Genomic DNA, 17719 nt, shown 5'->3' with positions numbered 1-17719 from the left:
CTCCACTGAGCATGTGCAGAATAGCATTTGGATAGGATAAGGATGTGTTCAACACAGAGCAACATGCTAACAGACTCAAACCAGAAAAATATTCCCAGGAACACTCTCTGGCCACCAAAACAAAATTATTTTTTCAATGAGAAGAAAGTTCCTTGGTGGTTTTGGACATAGAATACTACCATCATGCCATCTGTATTTCCTAAATTATTACTATCAAACTAAGCTCTAAGAAGGCCCCTATTGGTAAAACATCTGTCTCTGACCAGATAACCCTACTGCATACCACCACCTATTGTTCAACAAAAGAGAAAGGAATGATTTTAGTAATTTAGAGGAACTACCTCTAAATTACTCTAAATGTTAGAACCAAATCAAGTAATTGATATGTCCTTACTCTGGGATAATAGTGATCTTCATGCCAGACCTGACTATCTGAAAATAAAGACATTTTTGCCACAAATGCACCTCACCACTGCCCATGGTCTGTTTATTGTTAGAGAAGCAGAGATGTTCAAGGGCATCGTTAGGGTCTCATCTTAATGCAGAGACAAAGGTAAGGCTCCTTCCCTGATTACTTGTTCAGCCCTATCTTCCTCTCCTATTCAAAGAGCAAGTCTTGAGTGTGCTGGTATAGAAAAACCATCTCGTCCATTTAGAAACGGAAAAAGTAAGAGACAAAAGGAAAACTATGGAACAGCAAAGAGCTGGTCAAAATCGTCACCTCCTAAATAGAAACTCTTTAAGAGGCCATCGTTGTACAGGTAGTAACATCCAAGGGAGCTGGAGAGGGTGAAGTATTAATCTCCTCTTGGTCATCAATGGGTAAAATTTACCTCTAAGGTTTCTAAATTCAACTCGAAAGATATTTAATTAAACGGAAACTTCCAGTACCTTCTCTACCACTAAAAATTGGGAGAAGAGAAGACAATTGTCTGTGATATTTGAAGTATCCTCTGGTCATGGGTTCCGACCTGCCGAGAATTCCCTCCCAGTCTCAAACCACATTGGCAACTACGGGGTGGATGAGGCTTTGTGAAAATGCATTCGTAAGGCAGGTCTTGGGGAAAACTGTGCCCAGCAGGTGGCAGATTTCTGATCTCTAGTTTGCGTTGATCTTACATTTAGACACAGATTCAGAAGAACAGACAGTCCCTTTTCCAGTGCCTTCGGAAAGATTGCCGCTCCGTAGAATGAGTCCTTTCTCCTCCACCCTTAATCTACAGCCCAGCTTCCCCAGGAGATCCTACTTTGATTTCCGATCCTCACCCCATCAGCTGAGCTTGCATTCCTCTTTACAGTCTCTCAATGCACCGGGTGAGCTGAGCTCGTCTGACCTTTCCTCTTGATCTCTGTGCCTTGAAGGCATCTCTGAATACCTGTTTCGTTCTTGGCGTCCATGTGCGTGCAGAGGGTGATGAGCTAGTCTCTGTGTCTGTGGCCTGCTTCTGGTATGAGGAGCATTTGGGTGAGGGAGCTTTGTGGCATTCTTGTGTGTGTGGTGTGAGGACCAACCCATTGAGCTGTGGTCAATGTATATAATGGTGTCGGAAAGTGATGAGTGAAGTTGTTCTTTTTGCACAAGCTGGTACCACCATGGGAAACCTGCTCTGTCATCACATGCAGTGGCATAGCACGCGCAGGTGCTGGCTGAGTGGAGGCTGTGGCCTTAGTATGGAGGTTTGCAGCCCTGCTGTATCCAGGAAACCAGCTGTGTCTGGGAGACTGGATCAGTGCACTCAGCCTGGAGTGGTCTGATTAAACATAGACTCAAGAGATCTTTATTGAAAAAATAAAAGTAAAAAACTCGCCGACAGCAGAATACATCATACAAAGCAGACACACCAGAGAGCAGCAAGTGAAAGTATTTCCTGCCGAATCCTGCGCTCCCTGGTCAGACAGGGTCATGGCTGATTTTTTTCTAAGCAAAGGGGAGGAACCACCACCAGCTAAATCAGAAACCCTCAACTAGCCTAAGGCCCAAAGATGGGAGTCACTGAAAAGTCTGGCCTCCCGAAGTTTCCTACAGCTAAGAGGGTTGTGACACGGCTTCAGGCTGATTTCAGGAAGCTGGACTAGTGATACTATGCCATGAACTCTGTCTAGCCAATAGAATCCTAAAATATCTAAACTGCAGTCCTATTTGATCTCTTCAGGACTATATTGTAATCAGGGATACTTACGATGCACATTTCACGTTTCCAAAGGTTTCTTTTGTTTGTTATTTTTTTCTGTTTGCTCATCCCACATCCTGGAATGAAGAAGCCCACAGCATGACAGTGCAAAAAGGATGCAGGGACTTCAAGCTCTCTTTAAAATGACATTTTTCTTTGTGCTTTTATGTTTCTTAATGTTTTTCTGTGCGCTATTGGCTTTTAGACATGCTTTGTTATGGAAGCCTTTTCACTTGTGTCTAATGTACTGAAATGTTGTTATAGTCTTTGTAATGTATATTGTCTCAAGAATAAAATATGTGGGTTTGGGGATATCTGATGGCTGTATTTGACACCATTGTTCTAGTTGTATCGTTGAAACTTAAATGTACGATGGTGTGTTTAAAGTAGTGTAAAAAAGATTTCAGAAAACTTGTTTTGAAAAAGACTTGCACAAGGCATGATTCATTTAAAAAATTTAAAAGCCCTATTCAGATTCTACAAATTTATGTCCAAAGCTGGATATCAGATTCAGTTTTAAAACTCCAGGTGTTCTGTACTCACTAAGTTCTAACCTGTGAATAGGAATTGAAGTGATAATTGATACAAACTAAACATAAGTATTCAGCCATGAGTTGGAGAAAATGATTATTCTGCATATCAGTTCATCCCAGAGGAAAAAAAAAACCAAAAGTAATATCATAATCTTTACATTTTGTTTTTAATTCAATCATTAGTCCTTTCTAAGGTGCTTTCTTAATTCTTCTAAAATTCTTTTAATTCAGTGTATTATCCTTTATTTAGCACATAAGGGCCTTACTGAATTGAAAAAACATTAAATGATCCTTTCTAGGAGATACCCTGGTGCTCATCAAAAACACATTTCCTAGATCAGTCACTGACAGCACTTGAAATTGTAGTTCACACACCTTTGAACATTTTAAGACTAGACGGCTTCATCCACCCTGATGAAACTTCTCATGGAGTAGGTAAGGGGATGTTAGGGAAAGAGGGAGACGGTTGCAAAAGTCGCACAGGTGATTCCAATACATCTCTGAGGTCACTCCCACCCCCTTCAGCACCATTTCCCCCTCCCTCCCTTAGGTGAAAAGGACTCATGTAGTAAAACAATCTAAGAAAGAGATGAGGTCATTTTCATATTTACGACATTTAATTCATGTCATTATTAATAATTACCAGATGTGTGTATTAACATAGGGATTACATTACACATCTAGTTATATAATTATCATGTGACTTGAGCCCAAGTCACAGCAAAGGCCTCTGGGCCTAACCAGAGTTAGAAGTACATGGAACAGTGATGTAGAATGGAGTTTTATCAAGATTCAGTGATTTCTCCATTTCAATTGGATGAATTTTTCTCATTTTCTTCTGAATACGGAAACTTTAGTGGAAAACATCATCGGAAGATGATGAAAATTTAAGCTGTACAGTTTAGAAACAATTGGAGGAGATTTTATTAAATGAAAAAAAAAAAAAAAGATGTACTATTCATTTTGAAAGAGCAGAGAGGCAATTTTTACCCAGGCAAGTAAACTAATATAGAAAGGGCTTTGGTTTTTCATGAATCAGGCCTCTGGTGACTCTCTTCAGCTGGTGCTTTTTACATGTATACAAATAATTTTTATTGACCTGGTTGTTGTTTCATAGCTTTGATGTGTAGTATCTCTTTATAGGATGCAATTTTGAGACACAATCTGCACCTTACTCTCAATTAGGCAAGTATACCTATTGTAATTGTTATCTTTTACATATGTGCTTGGTGTGCTCCACTCCCTTCACAAAATAAACGGTGGCAGCTTATTCTATGTCAATAGAATTGTCTAATTGTCATTCAAATCCCATTATAGCAGTTTCTCACATGCGCAGAAAAATGAGTCTGTATTTTTAAATCTTATGCCTCAGAGAAGATTACTTTTCCCCCAGCTTTCTTGTACATCAATGCAAAGCACTCTTTATAAGCAGAGCATTTGTGGGCAAAGGTACTAATCAGACCGATACAGTTTCAAACTGAGTAGTGTATGCGGTTTTAAACTGAGCCCTTTTTTGGTATGAGTCTATCAAGAGAGACATGTTTTCTTATCAATGTCAATTTTGCTTCCTATTTCTCTCTCCCATGCCTTTCACTTGGAATGACAACAGTTGATATTAAAAAGCTGTTGGCAGGTATGGAATAACCTTATTCTGTTACAAATAGCAAAGACCAAAGTGCATGTGTGGTGGCTCACAGATCTGATAAATCAGCAATTTCGTCTGTCCAGAGCAAGTTCTGGGCAGGTGACATTTAGAACTCGGGCACAGCGCTGCGTACAAAGACGTCATTCCATCTGCACCTAAGGTCCAAAACGTTTTACACGGTAGTTTTAGGAGTAACACGGAAACTGCATTTGTGGTGAAGGAAGCAACCTGTCTTACACCCAAGTCACAATCACTCATGAAAATTAGTTTCTGTTGCTGATAGCTTCGAAGCTTTTGAGCTTTCGCTAACACTGAGGAAATTTTCAAAACGAGTAGACCTGAGCACTTCTGCAGAAGGGACATTTCCTTGTTTCACTGAGTGTGTTTTATCCCTCCTCCATCTAGGACTCTAGCTCCTAGCCTCCCCGTCTCAGGGTTACACAGGCATCTTAGCGCATCCCTCTCCCCTTATGTCTCTGGTGTACTGTTCTGCCAGTCACCGGGTGAAGGGACTTGCACCTTCCAAAATCGATGCCACTGCGCTTCCGGATCACCCGACTGGGAGTGCAGGCTGAGCCGGGTAACCCCTGCTGAATCGGTCGTGTGTCCTCCGTCTGCTTCTGGGCGCAGAGAGCCCTAGCTCCCAGGAAGTGCCCCCTGTCTGCTCACTCACAGCCCCTTCTGGCCCTGGACACCTCCTTCCCGCATGGAAGCATGAAAACGGGACAAGACGCTCCTCTCCGGCCCAGGAGTGCGTTATGGCGTGAGCTCAGTGGGTCCGTCTTAGTAACCGCCCTCCCTTCTGTTGTTCCCAGTGGCCTGGTTTGCTTTTGACCCTGGCTCGGCGCACTCTGACATCATCTTCTCCAATGACAACCTGACTGTGACCTGCAGTAGCTACGATGACCGGGTGGTGCTGGGGAAGACTGGCTTCTCCAAGGGTGTCCATTACTGGGAGCTCACGGTGGATCGCTATGACAACCACCCAGACCCTGCCTTTGGTGTGGCTCGCAACAACGTGATGAAGGATGTGATGTTAGGAAAGGACGACAAAGCCTGGGCAATGTATGTGGACAACAACCGGAGCTGGTTCATGCACAACAACTCGCACACCAACAGGTACCCTGCAGCCCCTACCCCCCAAGCAAGCCTTCTTCACGTTGGCTTCTGGTCGAGAACGAGAGCCCGAGTTCAGAGACCTGTTAAACAGACAACATGAAGGAAGACAGGCAGGCGATCTTTATGAAGTAGAAGTCCTACTGCTCTTGGCTGAGTCCCTCCTGGAGTTTTATTTTATTTTATTTGCATAATGACAGAGACATGAGTACTTTCCTAGGTCCCTCATTGCTACGTTCCACCCAGGGCTGGAAACTAAGAATCCTCATGTATATGTATTATAGAAAAACATTCCAGGATTCTAAAATCCAGACTTACAACTTCCCAGAGAAGCACTGTTGGACAAGATACTTAGTTTCTCTGAACATCGGTTTCCAAATCCACCAATTAGGAAAATCATGTTTTTCCATGCATAAATGTTCCCGTGATTACATGAATCATGCAAAAATGCCTCCCATCCACCTGAAAATAGAAGCCACTGTTCTTCTTATTATGATTATAATCAATGCCACTTCTCAGAATAGTAGCCATTCATTAAACGAAGTGTATGGATGCCAATTTGGATAGTTTTGTACTTGAAGAGCTCTCTTATTATTGTATGGACTCAGAGTACCCAGTTTGCTGGGAAAAGAGAACAAAGGTAAATAAAGGTTTTCCTTTAACAACAAAATATAGGCAAGTATAATGTAACCCATGCTATCATACTTTTTCTAGACCTCCTTTTTCATACGGTTTGCGTTTTCTTCCTCAAATGTATTTGTCACACGTTTCCTAGGTAGAGAAGTGTCTTTTGTGGATCCTAGTCCACCTTATTCTCAAAGATTTCCCCAGGATACGTTCTCATTGGTGTCTCTGGGAAAAAAACAAAACTACAGTTGTAGTCAGTTGGATCACAAGGAAAGTGAGTCAGGCAGTGGTAGGCAGTGGACTCCACTGTCTCAGCTTTTTCTGTATGGTCATCACTGCCCCTTTTCTAGCCAGTAGGACTCCTAGGTCCTTCACTTCCTGTCCCCTTGGATAGCTTCTATACATCTGCATTCAGTTGTGTATTATTCACCATCACTTGAAGTGAGCACACATGCCATTCCAGCCTGATATCAAATCCTACTAGATGTATATAAGCCATTGTCTTCAGTAATTCACATTGGGGGGGACCCTCTGTCACCAGATTCCCTGATGCCACGTACCACGCTTACTTTTCCCTTTTAGCTTCTTTATTTGGGAGTGAAGGAGTGAGTAATAACACAACTGCCACGCTACGCAGAGAAACACTTTCTTAAGGCAGAGCACATCTGCTTGCATGCAAACTGCATGTCACCAGTGCCCTCATTGCCGAAGCTGTGAATTTCCAAGATGAAATTGATACCCCTGTGTTTTAACCACTACCTGCAGTCTGTGTTCTGCGTGCGGGGGGGAAAGAACAACACTCTGACATTTCTGTGCTCTGCTGAGATGAGGCTGAAGTTCAGTATTGCTAGCTCTCAAAGAGGAGGAAAAAGGCAAATCTGATCATCCATGCTCGATGGCTTTTGTGAAACCATCAATGGAAGAGTAAGACACAATTCGTGGTCAAATGACAGTCACTCCACCTCCTACAGTATAATTAATGATTTCACCTTACAGAAAGGAGATTCCTCTTCTCCGGTGTTGGCGTTTTATGAAGAGCCTCCAACTTCTCCAAATTCAGCATGCCCCAAATTACCATCTTTCTGGAATGAGCTTTTCTGTTTCATGGAGAGCAGAAGGGCCCAAATCCAATTTTTCATGCATGTGTTTTAGGTTCAGCTTAAGTGCTTCTTTGACTTTCAAATTAAATCATTTTGTATTTAATGATGTTTAATTCACACCATATGTGCAAAGCGTGAGACCCAGCTCTAGGCAGACCTCTGATAGCCCAGAGGCTACTTTTTGCTCCTGGCCTTTGATGCTTTGTTTTCTACTAGACGACAGCCTGTAGAGACCCTGTATGAAGGAGTTCGCTCTCAGCAACGGCAGAGCAGCACGGTGAACCTATACATTCTCAACAGGGGAGTGAAAATTGGTTTTCCAGGGAGCGAGCAAAAGATCTTTCTTCTTATATATATAAAGCACAGATATACGTACAGCCCATCAGCAGATACACAGTATATCTGCGGTATTAAAATTGTAAGTGAGGAGGGGCGATTAGGGGGAAAAATGTTTTAAAAGGCTCCTGGGGTGGGGATGAGGAGCAATACTTTTAAACAAGTTAAAAAATACTGGTTTAACCATACAAAACGGGAAGCTTCTAGAATGATGACAGGCAAGTGAAACCCCATGTTTTCTTTTCCCACAGAACTGAGGGAGGGATCACAAAGGGGGCCACGATCGGGGTCCTCCTAGACTTAAATAGAAAAACCTTGACATTTTTTATCAACGACGAGCAGCAAGGTCCCATCGCGTTTGAGAACGTGGAAGGGCTGTTCTTCCCGGCAGTCAGCCTGAACAGGAACGTGCAGGTGAGCTGCAGACTCTGCTTCTGAGGCTGCCCACGGGCAGCGAACTCAGCCCCTGCCCACCGAAGGCCCAGACCGAGACGCGGAGGAAGTGGGGGGAGGAGCGCCGGGTGGGATGGACGTGACAAGCGAGATGATTCCAGACTGGCATGAGCCCCTCGGTTATATTTAGACACAATCTAGTGAACAGCAGGTGGGAAACTGGGATTCTCTGCGTGGCTGGCTAATTAATGATTGTCCCTCTGAGCCCTAGATTCCTCTCTGGTAGAAAGGAAACTCTTGAATCAGCTGGCATGAAAACAAATGAAATGACTGATGCAAAGCGCCGTGAGTGCCAGAGAAGGGAAGGTGTGAGCCTGAAGTGCTAGCACGATGCTCAGAGATTTGGGGCGATTTCTCTGCACTCTTATCAGTTCTGTCAGGCGCTTCGGGGACAGAAAACACATACTGATGATTTACTGTAAATAAAAACAACAAGTTCTTCTCATTCGTTCATTCAACAAATATCTATTGAGTGCCTTTAATATGTCAGGCACTATTGAAGTATTATGAGTATTGGTGTTTACCAGTGAAAACAAAACAAAAATCTTTCCCTCTTAGGGCTCACATTCTAGTTATAGGAGACAGACAGTGAATAATAAGCACAATTGCTATGTTAACTACATAGTATGTTAGAAGGCGATGTCCAGTGGAGACAAGACCGAGAGAGGGCAGTGGCCATCTTAAGCAGCGTCGTCAACGTAGGTGGACCTTATTGTAGTCACAGGTGAGCTGAGCCTTGAAGGGGGTGAGGGAGTGAGCTGTGTGGGGCTTTCCAGGCAGAGGGAACAGCCAGGGCAAAGTTTCTAAGGCACGAGAGGCCTCACTTAAGCAAGGAAGGGCCAGGAGGTGGCAACTGGGGCAGATGAGGGGCAGTGGGAGAGAAGATCAGAGCCATGCGGGAGGGTGTGCCCTGCCAACCTCTGCCGGGACGGGACCTTTCACTTCCGTCCTGAGCTAGAGCTCATCATCGACTGTGACCCTCATTCAGCAAATGGCTGCCTTACGATAGGATAGATAGGGCTTGAGAATCAAAACACTGCTGGTGGTTTTTGCTCTATATAAAACCACGTCTTGGAAGCTATTTTAAAAATCCATTGTTGTTTATCAGTATGTGCAGTAGAAGTGATTGCAACCCAGTGACCTCTGCCCTTCTGTCTTGCTGCAACTAGATGGGTTTTTCTGGATGGCTGACATCTAATCAATCAGAGTGCAGCCTCTACATTGGACAAAAGAAAGCTATAGATTTCCCTAGAAGTGTGTCTTCGAAAACCCTCATTCAAAGTTTTCCACATTTTCAGCTGTTTCCCTTGCAAAGAATATTGTACTCGACGCTCTTTAGGGGTTTCTGAGTATCTTTAGAGAAAGACTCTTGGGCTGGGGAAGACAGGGACAAGACAAGAAGGGGAGAGATGACAGACAGCAGTGCATGAAATGGTTCTAGCCTGGTCCGTGCAGCTCAAGTATGAGGTTGGACAAAATTCAGAGAAATATTAAATAAGTGCCCACGTTTCTTCATACCTGGCAATCATGTAGTCCATCCCTAAATGAAAGGCTTATCCTAACTGGAATAACTAGTGGACAAATAATAGGGGAAGAGTTGTCTGCGCATCTGCTTTCTGTCCATGGACATGGCAGTGATCACCGCCGTGTGGCCAACAGGCTTTTCTACCTTCATATCCATGCCTGTGTCTTCAGTCATAGGAACACAATCTCCCCAGAATCCTTTGAAGAAGCAAGTGGCTGCGAACCATATTATCAAGTGTCTCCAAGAGTGGGGAGCCCAGCATGGTGGCCAGGTTCTTAGCACAGGCTGAACTCTACTAGAATTCTCTTCAATGCCTGCTAGAATAGATGTTACAGAAAACTGAACAGATCCCCTTTTGAGTGAGGAACACACCCGCTGTGCTCTGGGGAAGGGGTGCAGGGGGGGATCCTGCAGTGCCTTTGGGACTCACAGTCTCTTCCCACAGGTCACGCTCCACACGGGGATCCCAGTCCCCGACTGCTACTCCAGCAGAGCATCAATAGCCTAAAGATGTGCTGTGGAGGCGCCAGCTGCCTGTTCTTACCTCCACCTGAGAGCAACAGCAAGGAGCTCAGCCAGAGCTGGAGGGAGAGGGAGGAGGAGAGAGATGCTGGTCCTCGCACCCCGCAGCCCCCCTTTCCCTCCAGCCTCTCTACTGCTGTAAAGCCTGCTTTCTCTTCCATGTTCAGCAGTTCTAACCAACGGAAGACCTAGACAGCCCACCATGTCACTTTTTTTCCACAGCCAGATTTTGCTTTTAGTTACATTGTTTTTTTTACGTAGGTGAGTTATCTTTTCTTTCTCCTTTGATCATGTCATTGGTGACTTACTGACCTGGCACTGCCAAGAGAAAATTCTCCTGATAACTCTTTTCTTAAACTTTCTGTCAAGGAGGTAGGTAGTAGGGAGAGGTAAGGAAGAATGAGCTGAATTCGGAGCTTGCCATTTAGAACGTTCTTGAGTGTTCTTACCCTGCGACCTCTCATGCAGCGTTAGCTCTGCAAAGCTAGTCTTTTCAGCAATGAGAAGTTTTACTATCCACTAAAGCACAAAGATATCAGCGACCCGACTACACAAAGACGAAGGGGTAGAGGCTCACAGGACAGCTAGGTCATTAGGACGGGCCAGAAACCCTGGTCGCTGAATAAAATGGGAAGGTCTCTAAAGAGAGGCAGGGCAGGGGACTTCATGATCTGGTTCATTCATTTAATACAAGTTTTTAATTGAAAACCGACTCTGGACCAGGCACTGTTCTAGACAATGGAGACAGAGTGGTGAATACACAGGTGTGGTCTCTGCCCTCCCAGAGCTTATATGGTCCTAGGAGAACAAACCAAAAATAAAATTATTACAAATTGTTATTAGTATTAGGAAGGAAATAAACAAGGGCCAAAGAGGCTTCTTGGTAAGATCTTTCAGATCCCCTAGAATGATGCTAAAAATCCATGCATTCTGGCCATAGTACCAGAAACATACCAACTCAATGCCTTTTCAACTGTGCTATTTTAATTATGACACTTGCTGCCATTCACCACAGAGTCCTTTTTCGGTAGAAATGATGTCAGCATTCTTATTTGTTAATACTGCGGTGATACTAAGCCTTAAAAATAAATGTGAAAAAAAATTAATGACCAGAAGGAGGAAGACTCATTGTCCATAACGGAGGATCTTAAGTTGCAGTTCACAGCATTCACATTCTCAGGATTAACGCGCTTGTCTCCGTGTAGACTCACTATCCGTGCCTGTTACAAATGAACAATCCATCCTCTCTGCTGCCATTCACAACCCAACTTTCTGGAATTGTTCAAATAATGTTTGGGAGGAAAGGAAATTGTAGGTCATTGCTATGATGGATAGCGGAATACTAAGCTTATTACTTCCGTGTAGAGATAGACTTATATAAGCTACCCTTCCGATCCTTTTGTTTGACATGAAGTTTTAGAAAATGTAGCACCTAGGAAGAGGTTCTGGTTAGCTGTCTAAATATTTGCCAGGGAGCCAAGAAATTCACCATGAAAAAAAAAAAGAAAAAGAATAACAAAAGGGAAGAGGTAGGATGGGAAGGCTAACAAATTAAAGTTTGGGCAAAGAGTAATATATGTAAATAGCTACTAATTTACTTTTGGGCTTACTTGATTTAGATTATTCCTATCAGCTGTGGTGTTTTTCTAGTTAAGTGTACCTGATTTATTGAATGGGTGCTATCCTATTTGTGTCCACCTTGGTTTTTCTTGGCTACAGAAACATTCTGTTGCAGGCCAACACTAATTTGATATATGATTTATTCTCCAATGAGACTCGATGGCTGGGCCGCTGTAGACTCATAGTTTCTCTTGTTCCTTATTAAATTCATCCTGCTAATTAGATTTCTAGTGACCGGTAACACGTAGTTTACACAAAATTGCAGTTATAGATGCATACAGCTACTGTACTAGAACAGATGGATATTTCTGGTGTGCCAATAAATGATTTTTATGAGAGAACATCCTATGTGTCTTTAGAATTTCTTAGTTTTTGCCTTTTGGGGACGACAGTTCGCCTTTGTCAGAGCAAAGTGTCATGGGAAGGTCCCGCAGAGCTCGGGAAAACACCTGCCCTTCATTCCATCTCCTCAGGAACCTTGCACCGTCGCCTAGTGGTGCTGACCTCCTGAATCCTAACTCAGTATGAAACATTAACAGTGAGATGCCGTTGAGGGTCTGCCTCCAAACACTGGGCACTTACCTTAACCAACCTGCTCCTAGAAGCTCCACAAACTTGTACTGCAAGATGCAGTGTCACTGACTTTTTCTAACCTGGTTCCTTCACCACTTCTTGGAGTAGCTAAGCAATACGATTGTTTTTAAATAATTATAACAACTAGCCTTTTCAAATGAACAGCCTCGGTTTTATATTAAAAGGAAAACATGACCTAAAAGCATATCGAAAGCACGGGTTAAATCCATTTCACCTGCCTTCCCGAATCTAGGTTGTTTTAGGACCCGGCTCGCAGCCTGAACTATAAGATGTTTGAGGGAGTGGTTTTCCAGGAACTTGGCATCAGCTGTGTCTAATTCCAGCTGAGCTGATTAAGACTGGATAGGATTACCAACCCCTCAACTGGGCATGCGTGAGTGTCCTCTCGGTGACCTTCTGATGGCGCAGAGGCCTGTAATTAGTTACAGCTGGGCAGAAGGACACTTACCGCACCTTTTTCCAATCACCTTTCCCCATGCCCCCCACGCGCCCCACGAGCCCCATACCTCAGACCAACCTGCTTCCTTATGCAGTTATCCCATAAATACCCCAGCCCCTTGCCTTGGGTGGGGAGGCGGGTTTGAGATTTGTTCCCTCCTCTGTTTGCTTTCCTGGAAACCTCAGCATCCCAGCGTTTTGGTACGCTGTGCCATGGGCAAAACAAACCTGGTTCAGAGCTTCCCTGGTGGTGCAGTGGTTAAGAATCCGCCTGCCAATGCAGGGGACATGGGTTCGAGCCCTGGTCCGGGAAGATCCCACATGCCACGGAGCAACTAAGCCCGTGCGCCACAACTACTGAGCCTGTGCTTTAGAGCCCACGAGCCACAACTATTGAAGCCCACGTGCCACAACTACTGAAGCCCGTGCGCCTAGAGCCCGTGCTTCGCAACCAGAGAAGCCACCGCAATGAGAAGCCCACGCACAGCAGCAGAGTCGTCCCTGCTTGACACAACTAGAGAAAGCCCACGTGCAGCAACAAAGATCCAATGCAGCCAAAAATAAATAAACTAATTAAATTAATTTTTAAAAAAACTTGGTTCAGTAACAATATGATCCAGGTTGTAACCTGAGTGGAACCTCAGGCAGTTGTTAGGAGCTGCTGCTCTGTGTCCGTCCAGGTTTCTGCACTCTTCTTTCCTCACCGCCTACCCTGATATTTTGTTCTTCTTTCTCTATTGGCCCCATCTTCTGGTTTCCTTCTCTTCTGTTTGCTACCTAATGGGACACTTTAGCCATGTTTTCCTCTTCCCGTGGTGTTGAGGTGAATAGAACTTCTGATCCCCCTCGAATTTCCTCATAGTAGTGACTAAGTGATTTGCAAGAAATCACCCTATTTTCTGGAAATGAGATCCTCTTTTTCTGCTTCTAATGTGTGCGTTCATCTTTTGCCCATCTATTCAACTCACTGATAAGAAAGGAGGGCTTGCCATTGAATCAGAATTTCTGATTATGGAGCAAAGAAACTATAGTAATTAAAGAAGATCTTAGATCACACTACCTTATAAGTTTTATGAACATGCTAAAGATATCTGCGTATATTCTTCAACTCTATGAGCCAGCTACTTCCACTTAGACTGGTGTTTAGGGAACCTTGGGTCTGACATAATACATCACACATAACTGAGGCTCCTTAAATCGTGTCTTTTTCTGAAGAACCAGTTTTGGGGATACATACAGAATTGAGGGTATCAAATAGGAATGAACAGTTGGAAGCACCTAATTAAATACACAGAAACATCAGCCTGGTCATTTGGACTCCTTATCAGCTCCACTCTGCCACAGCTGTGCTAGGGAACGCTGCATGTACAGAATTAGATAAAACAGAATTAGATAGTGGCAGTGGTTGCATAACCTTGTAAATATATTAAAAATCACTGAGTTGTACACTCTAAAGGGGTGAGAGGCCATGTTGGACATAACCAGGGCTCTCCTTACAGCCTTTATCAAACTACTTAATAGTCTGTTCCTATTTCCCCAAACCTGTCCTCTGAAATAAAGCCTAAGGCAGAGACGGAGCGGTATTGAGGACCGAGGCGCTGACCTCCTGGCTCTACCTTTTCTTCCTCTTCCCATATTCCCTTAGTCAGTGGAAGGACTTTGGTTTGCTTCCTCTTCCTGTGTGTTGAAGACCGCCTCTACATTTCGTCCTTGGCCTTCCTATCATGGACTTTAACCCGCCCCTTTCCTGAGGGTCATAGTGGTGGAGAGAGTAGAAAACCTGGCTACCATTAAGGAAGCAATTCAAAATAGGTCTTACATCCCCCCAGTGGGTATGAACCTTGCTCACATCTTTTTTCCTTCTCCCACCAGGTAGAAATAAACATTCACCGTGAAATCTAAAAGGGCTAATATTTTGGTTTGTGTTCTCGCCCTTTTTCCCCCAATATTTTTTCCTAAAATTCTCTAAGCAATGAAGATAATAAATTATAATTCCACTAATAAGCATGGCTGAATGTTCAATTACCTGTTAACTTACAAAACGTGTTTTGCTGTATGGCCACGATTTTTAATGTGTATGATGAAGGAAACCATAAAGTTAAAGAAACCACCTTGGGCTTCCCTGGTGGCACAGTGGTTGAGAGTCTGCCTGCCGATGCAGGGGACACGGGTTCGTGCCCCGGTCCGGGAAGATCCCGCATGCCGCGGAGTGGCTGGGCCCGTGAGCCATGGCCACTGAGCCTGCGCGTCCAGAGCCTGTGCTCTGCAACGGGAGAGGCCACAACAGTGAGAGGCCCGCGTACCACAAAAAAAAAAAAAAAGAAACCACCTTGATGAGAGAAACTTCATGAAGGTATAAACCAGTGAGTCATTCTCCACCCTGGCTAAAACTCTCTAATAAGAGCAATATGTCCAACTATGCATTTATATATGTTCTGCACAAAGAAAGGGGCACAAAGCAAAGCATGTAAAAGTGCTTTGTGCAATAGAGATGAAAGACATGTTAAATATAATTATTAAGTGACCTCTACCCTCTGCACTGTCAGACAACCTGAGAGTGGTCAGGTACAGCAGCTGAGAGCACAGCATCTGTTGGTGACCGTCTGAATTCTGGTCCTGGCTCCAAGGTGTACCAGCTGCACGCCCTGGAACAAGCAATGAAAACTCATCCACAGTTTCCACATCTCTAAAGTGGAGGTAAAAACAGAATTGTTTTGAGGGTTAAACCAAATAATAAATGTAAAACACTCCGAACCGTACCTAGCCCGTAATGAGTGTTATGAACTGTTAGGTATTATTCTTTTCTGTGCCATCTGTTGGTGATGTCAGTTCCATCCCTTCCCTAAGATACCAACTGAGTGTCAGTAATGATTCTTACCGTCATCTTCTTGGGTGACAATGCCTGTCTTTAGAACTTGACAAAAACTCTTTGTCAAATTCTTCCACAACAATTAACAGAAGAATGTAGGCAAGGAAATTCTGAGAAAAAGCAGTAAGTTGACTTATATGACACATTAAAATCTATTTCAAAGCCACAGTAATCAAAATGGTACTGTATTACTAAACTCAGCTATAACTCAGAAATAGATATTTCAATGAATGTTGAACACAGAATCACAAAGGAAGGAATGCAAATTATTCCAAAATGTTGAAAAGTATTATCTGAAATTTAGTGAACTATTTGGAAACTATATTTTTAATCATATCACATCTCAGATATTAAGATGTTAAACATGAAATATTTAAAACTTTAATAAACCAGAAGACAATGCAAATATTCATCTCATCTTCCTCAAGGACGCTTAAGTCACTGTGGATTACTTTATGCAATAGGTTTATCAATTTTCTAAAACTCCTCTCCAACTTATATTTTATGTTTTAAACCCACCTTTGTTATTCCTGCCTATACACCATAGCCATCTGTCTTCTTCTTTAATTAACTGGGCCCATCTTTATCCTGTCTAAACCCACTTTCTAGTACTATAGATTTATTGAATGTATTGATTTATTGTTATGCTGCCATTTAACAAACTACTTTTAAGGAAAGATGGAGCTATTAAATATGAACTACTCTACACTCCGTTTCTGGACTGTATTTTCAACCTAACAGTTAATGAGTTTCTAATGAGCAAGTCATATGAAGTAAATGAGGATCCTAATTGTTCTTCTGTAAAGGCTGATTTCCACATTTGATCTGTGAGAAGACTACTCCACTCAATATATTTTCCTAATTGCCTGGTGAACAGCGTGGCTGTCAGATGTGAAGAAATAAGTCTCCAGGCTTATCGGTTGGTAGGCTTAAAATGATGAGCAGGTGAAGGTTAATTGCAGCGTCTCAAGAGGTTGGTTTCATGCTTAGCAATAAATGGGCTTTGCAGAATATGCAAACTTTATCTAGGTATAGTGATGCTCTCAGACCTGCTATGCCTGCAGAAAAAACAAATCTCAAATATCTATCAGAAAGAAATCAGTTAATCTTAGAAACTCCTGAGGATCAGTCAAAACTCCATGCCACTATTAAATTCCCTGTCTTCAAGATTTCAACTAAGACCAAGAACTAAAACAGAGTAGTTATGTATACTGTGTGTGTTAGTTGTCCATCATCCAAGTTGAGGGGACACTTTTCCTTGACGTTGAGAGAATCTGAGCATCTGCTCTCCATGGCTTGGGGAGAGAGAATCCCAGCGGATCAGGTGAAGCACTGAGAGCTAGTTCAAGGGCAATCAGGATGCCACATCAGGGACCCAAAGGGAACAAGAGAGAACAGGATACAGGGGCACACTCAGCAACAAGGAGATTCAGATGCATTTCACATGTGCATTTTTTTTCCTAGAGGTCTCAAGTGTTAGGCTTCATCCTTAAGCCTCTTGTCGAGCCTTTGGCAATAACCATTGGAAACTCAATCACTGGGGCACATTCCTAGTAGAAACTTTCAAAGATACTATAAAGGACAACAAAGAAACATCGGTTCTTCCACCAAGTGGGTCTGACTCAATATGATATTTTTCATGGTCTGAATCATCTCGGGGCTAGGCTAATAATAACATCATCATAATAATACCCTATTTTCTTATTTCTTGAATACAAGGGTGATTTGTTTTTTTATTTTTGTTTTCCACACTTTAACATCTCTGCAATGAAGATACATCTCACACGTATCAAAAGAAATTCACCACTGGTAAAGTGGTGATTCTCAACCTTCGCCACGCAGTGACGTCATCTGAAGGACTTTAAAAATACTGATACCGGGCTACTAATTTAATTGGCTTGAGATGCAGCCTGGGAATGTGGGCTTTTTGAAGTTCCCCCAGGTGATTCTAACATGCAGCCAGGGTTGAGAATGAAGGGGTAAGGGATGAGGGGGTGGCATGCACTCAGAGACAGTTTTTATTGCCTGTACATTTGGGAAATTAATAAGATGTGGGGATGGGGAGACCATCAGTTCATCAGTCTGTTACTTCTGTGGAGTTATTTGCATTGATAACTGGTAAACTTAAATTCACATCATAATTTCCACTTAAAAGATCTTCTAAAAGATC

The 17719-nt window shown here is 43.1% G+C and overlaps 1 protein-coding gene across 5 annotated transcripts in view; it reads left to right on the top strand.

The window, feature by feature from the left end:
• Positions 1-11541, top strand: part of TRIM9 (tripartite motif containing 9) — a 111084-nt gene extending 99543 nt beyond the window's left edge. For 2 of the 5 annotated variants that reach the window (XM_060294810.1, XM_060294809.1), the window contains exons 8-13: positions 1126-1314; positions 3848-3889; positions 4314-4337; positions 5165-5468; positions 7780-7942; positions 9952-11541. In XM_060294810.1, the coding sequence (XP_060150793.1) occupies positions 1126-1314; positions 3848-3889; positions 4314-4337; positions 5165-5468; positions 7780-7942; positions 9952-10014 (785 nt within the window). In that variant the 3' untranslated portion in view covers positions 10015-11541. The remainder of the gene's footprint in view (positions 1-1125; positions 1315-3847; positions 3890-4313; positions 4338-5164; positions 5469-7779; positions 7943-9951) is intronic. The other 3 variants (XM_030854957.2, XM_060294812.1, XM_060294811.1) reach the window with 2 other exon arrangements.
• Positions 11542-17719: the final 6178 nt, after the last annotated feature.

The sequence above is a fragment of the Globicephala melas genome, chromosome 2 (assembly GCF_963455315.2).
Source record: "Globicephala melas chromosome 2, mGloMel1.2, whole genome shotgun sequence".
NCBI lineage: Eukaryota > Metazoa > Chordata > Mammalia > Artiodactyla > Delphinidae > Globicephala > Globicephala melas.
The sequence above is the reverse complement of the archived record's forward strand: the minus strand, read 5'-3'. Positions and strand labels throughout refer to the sequence as shown.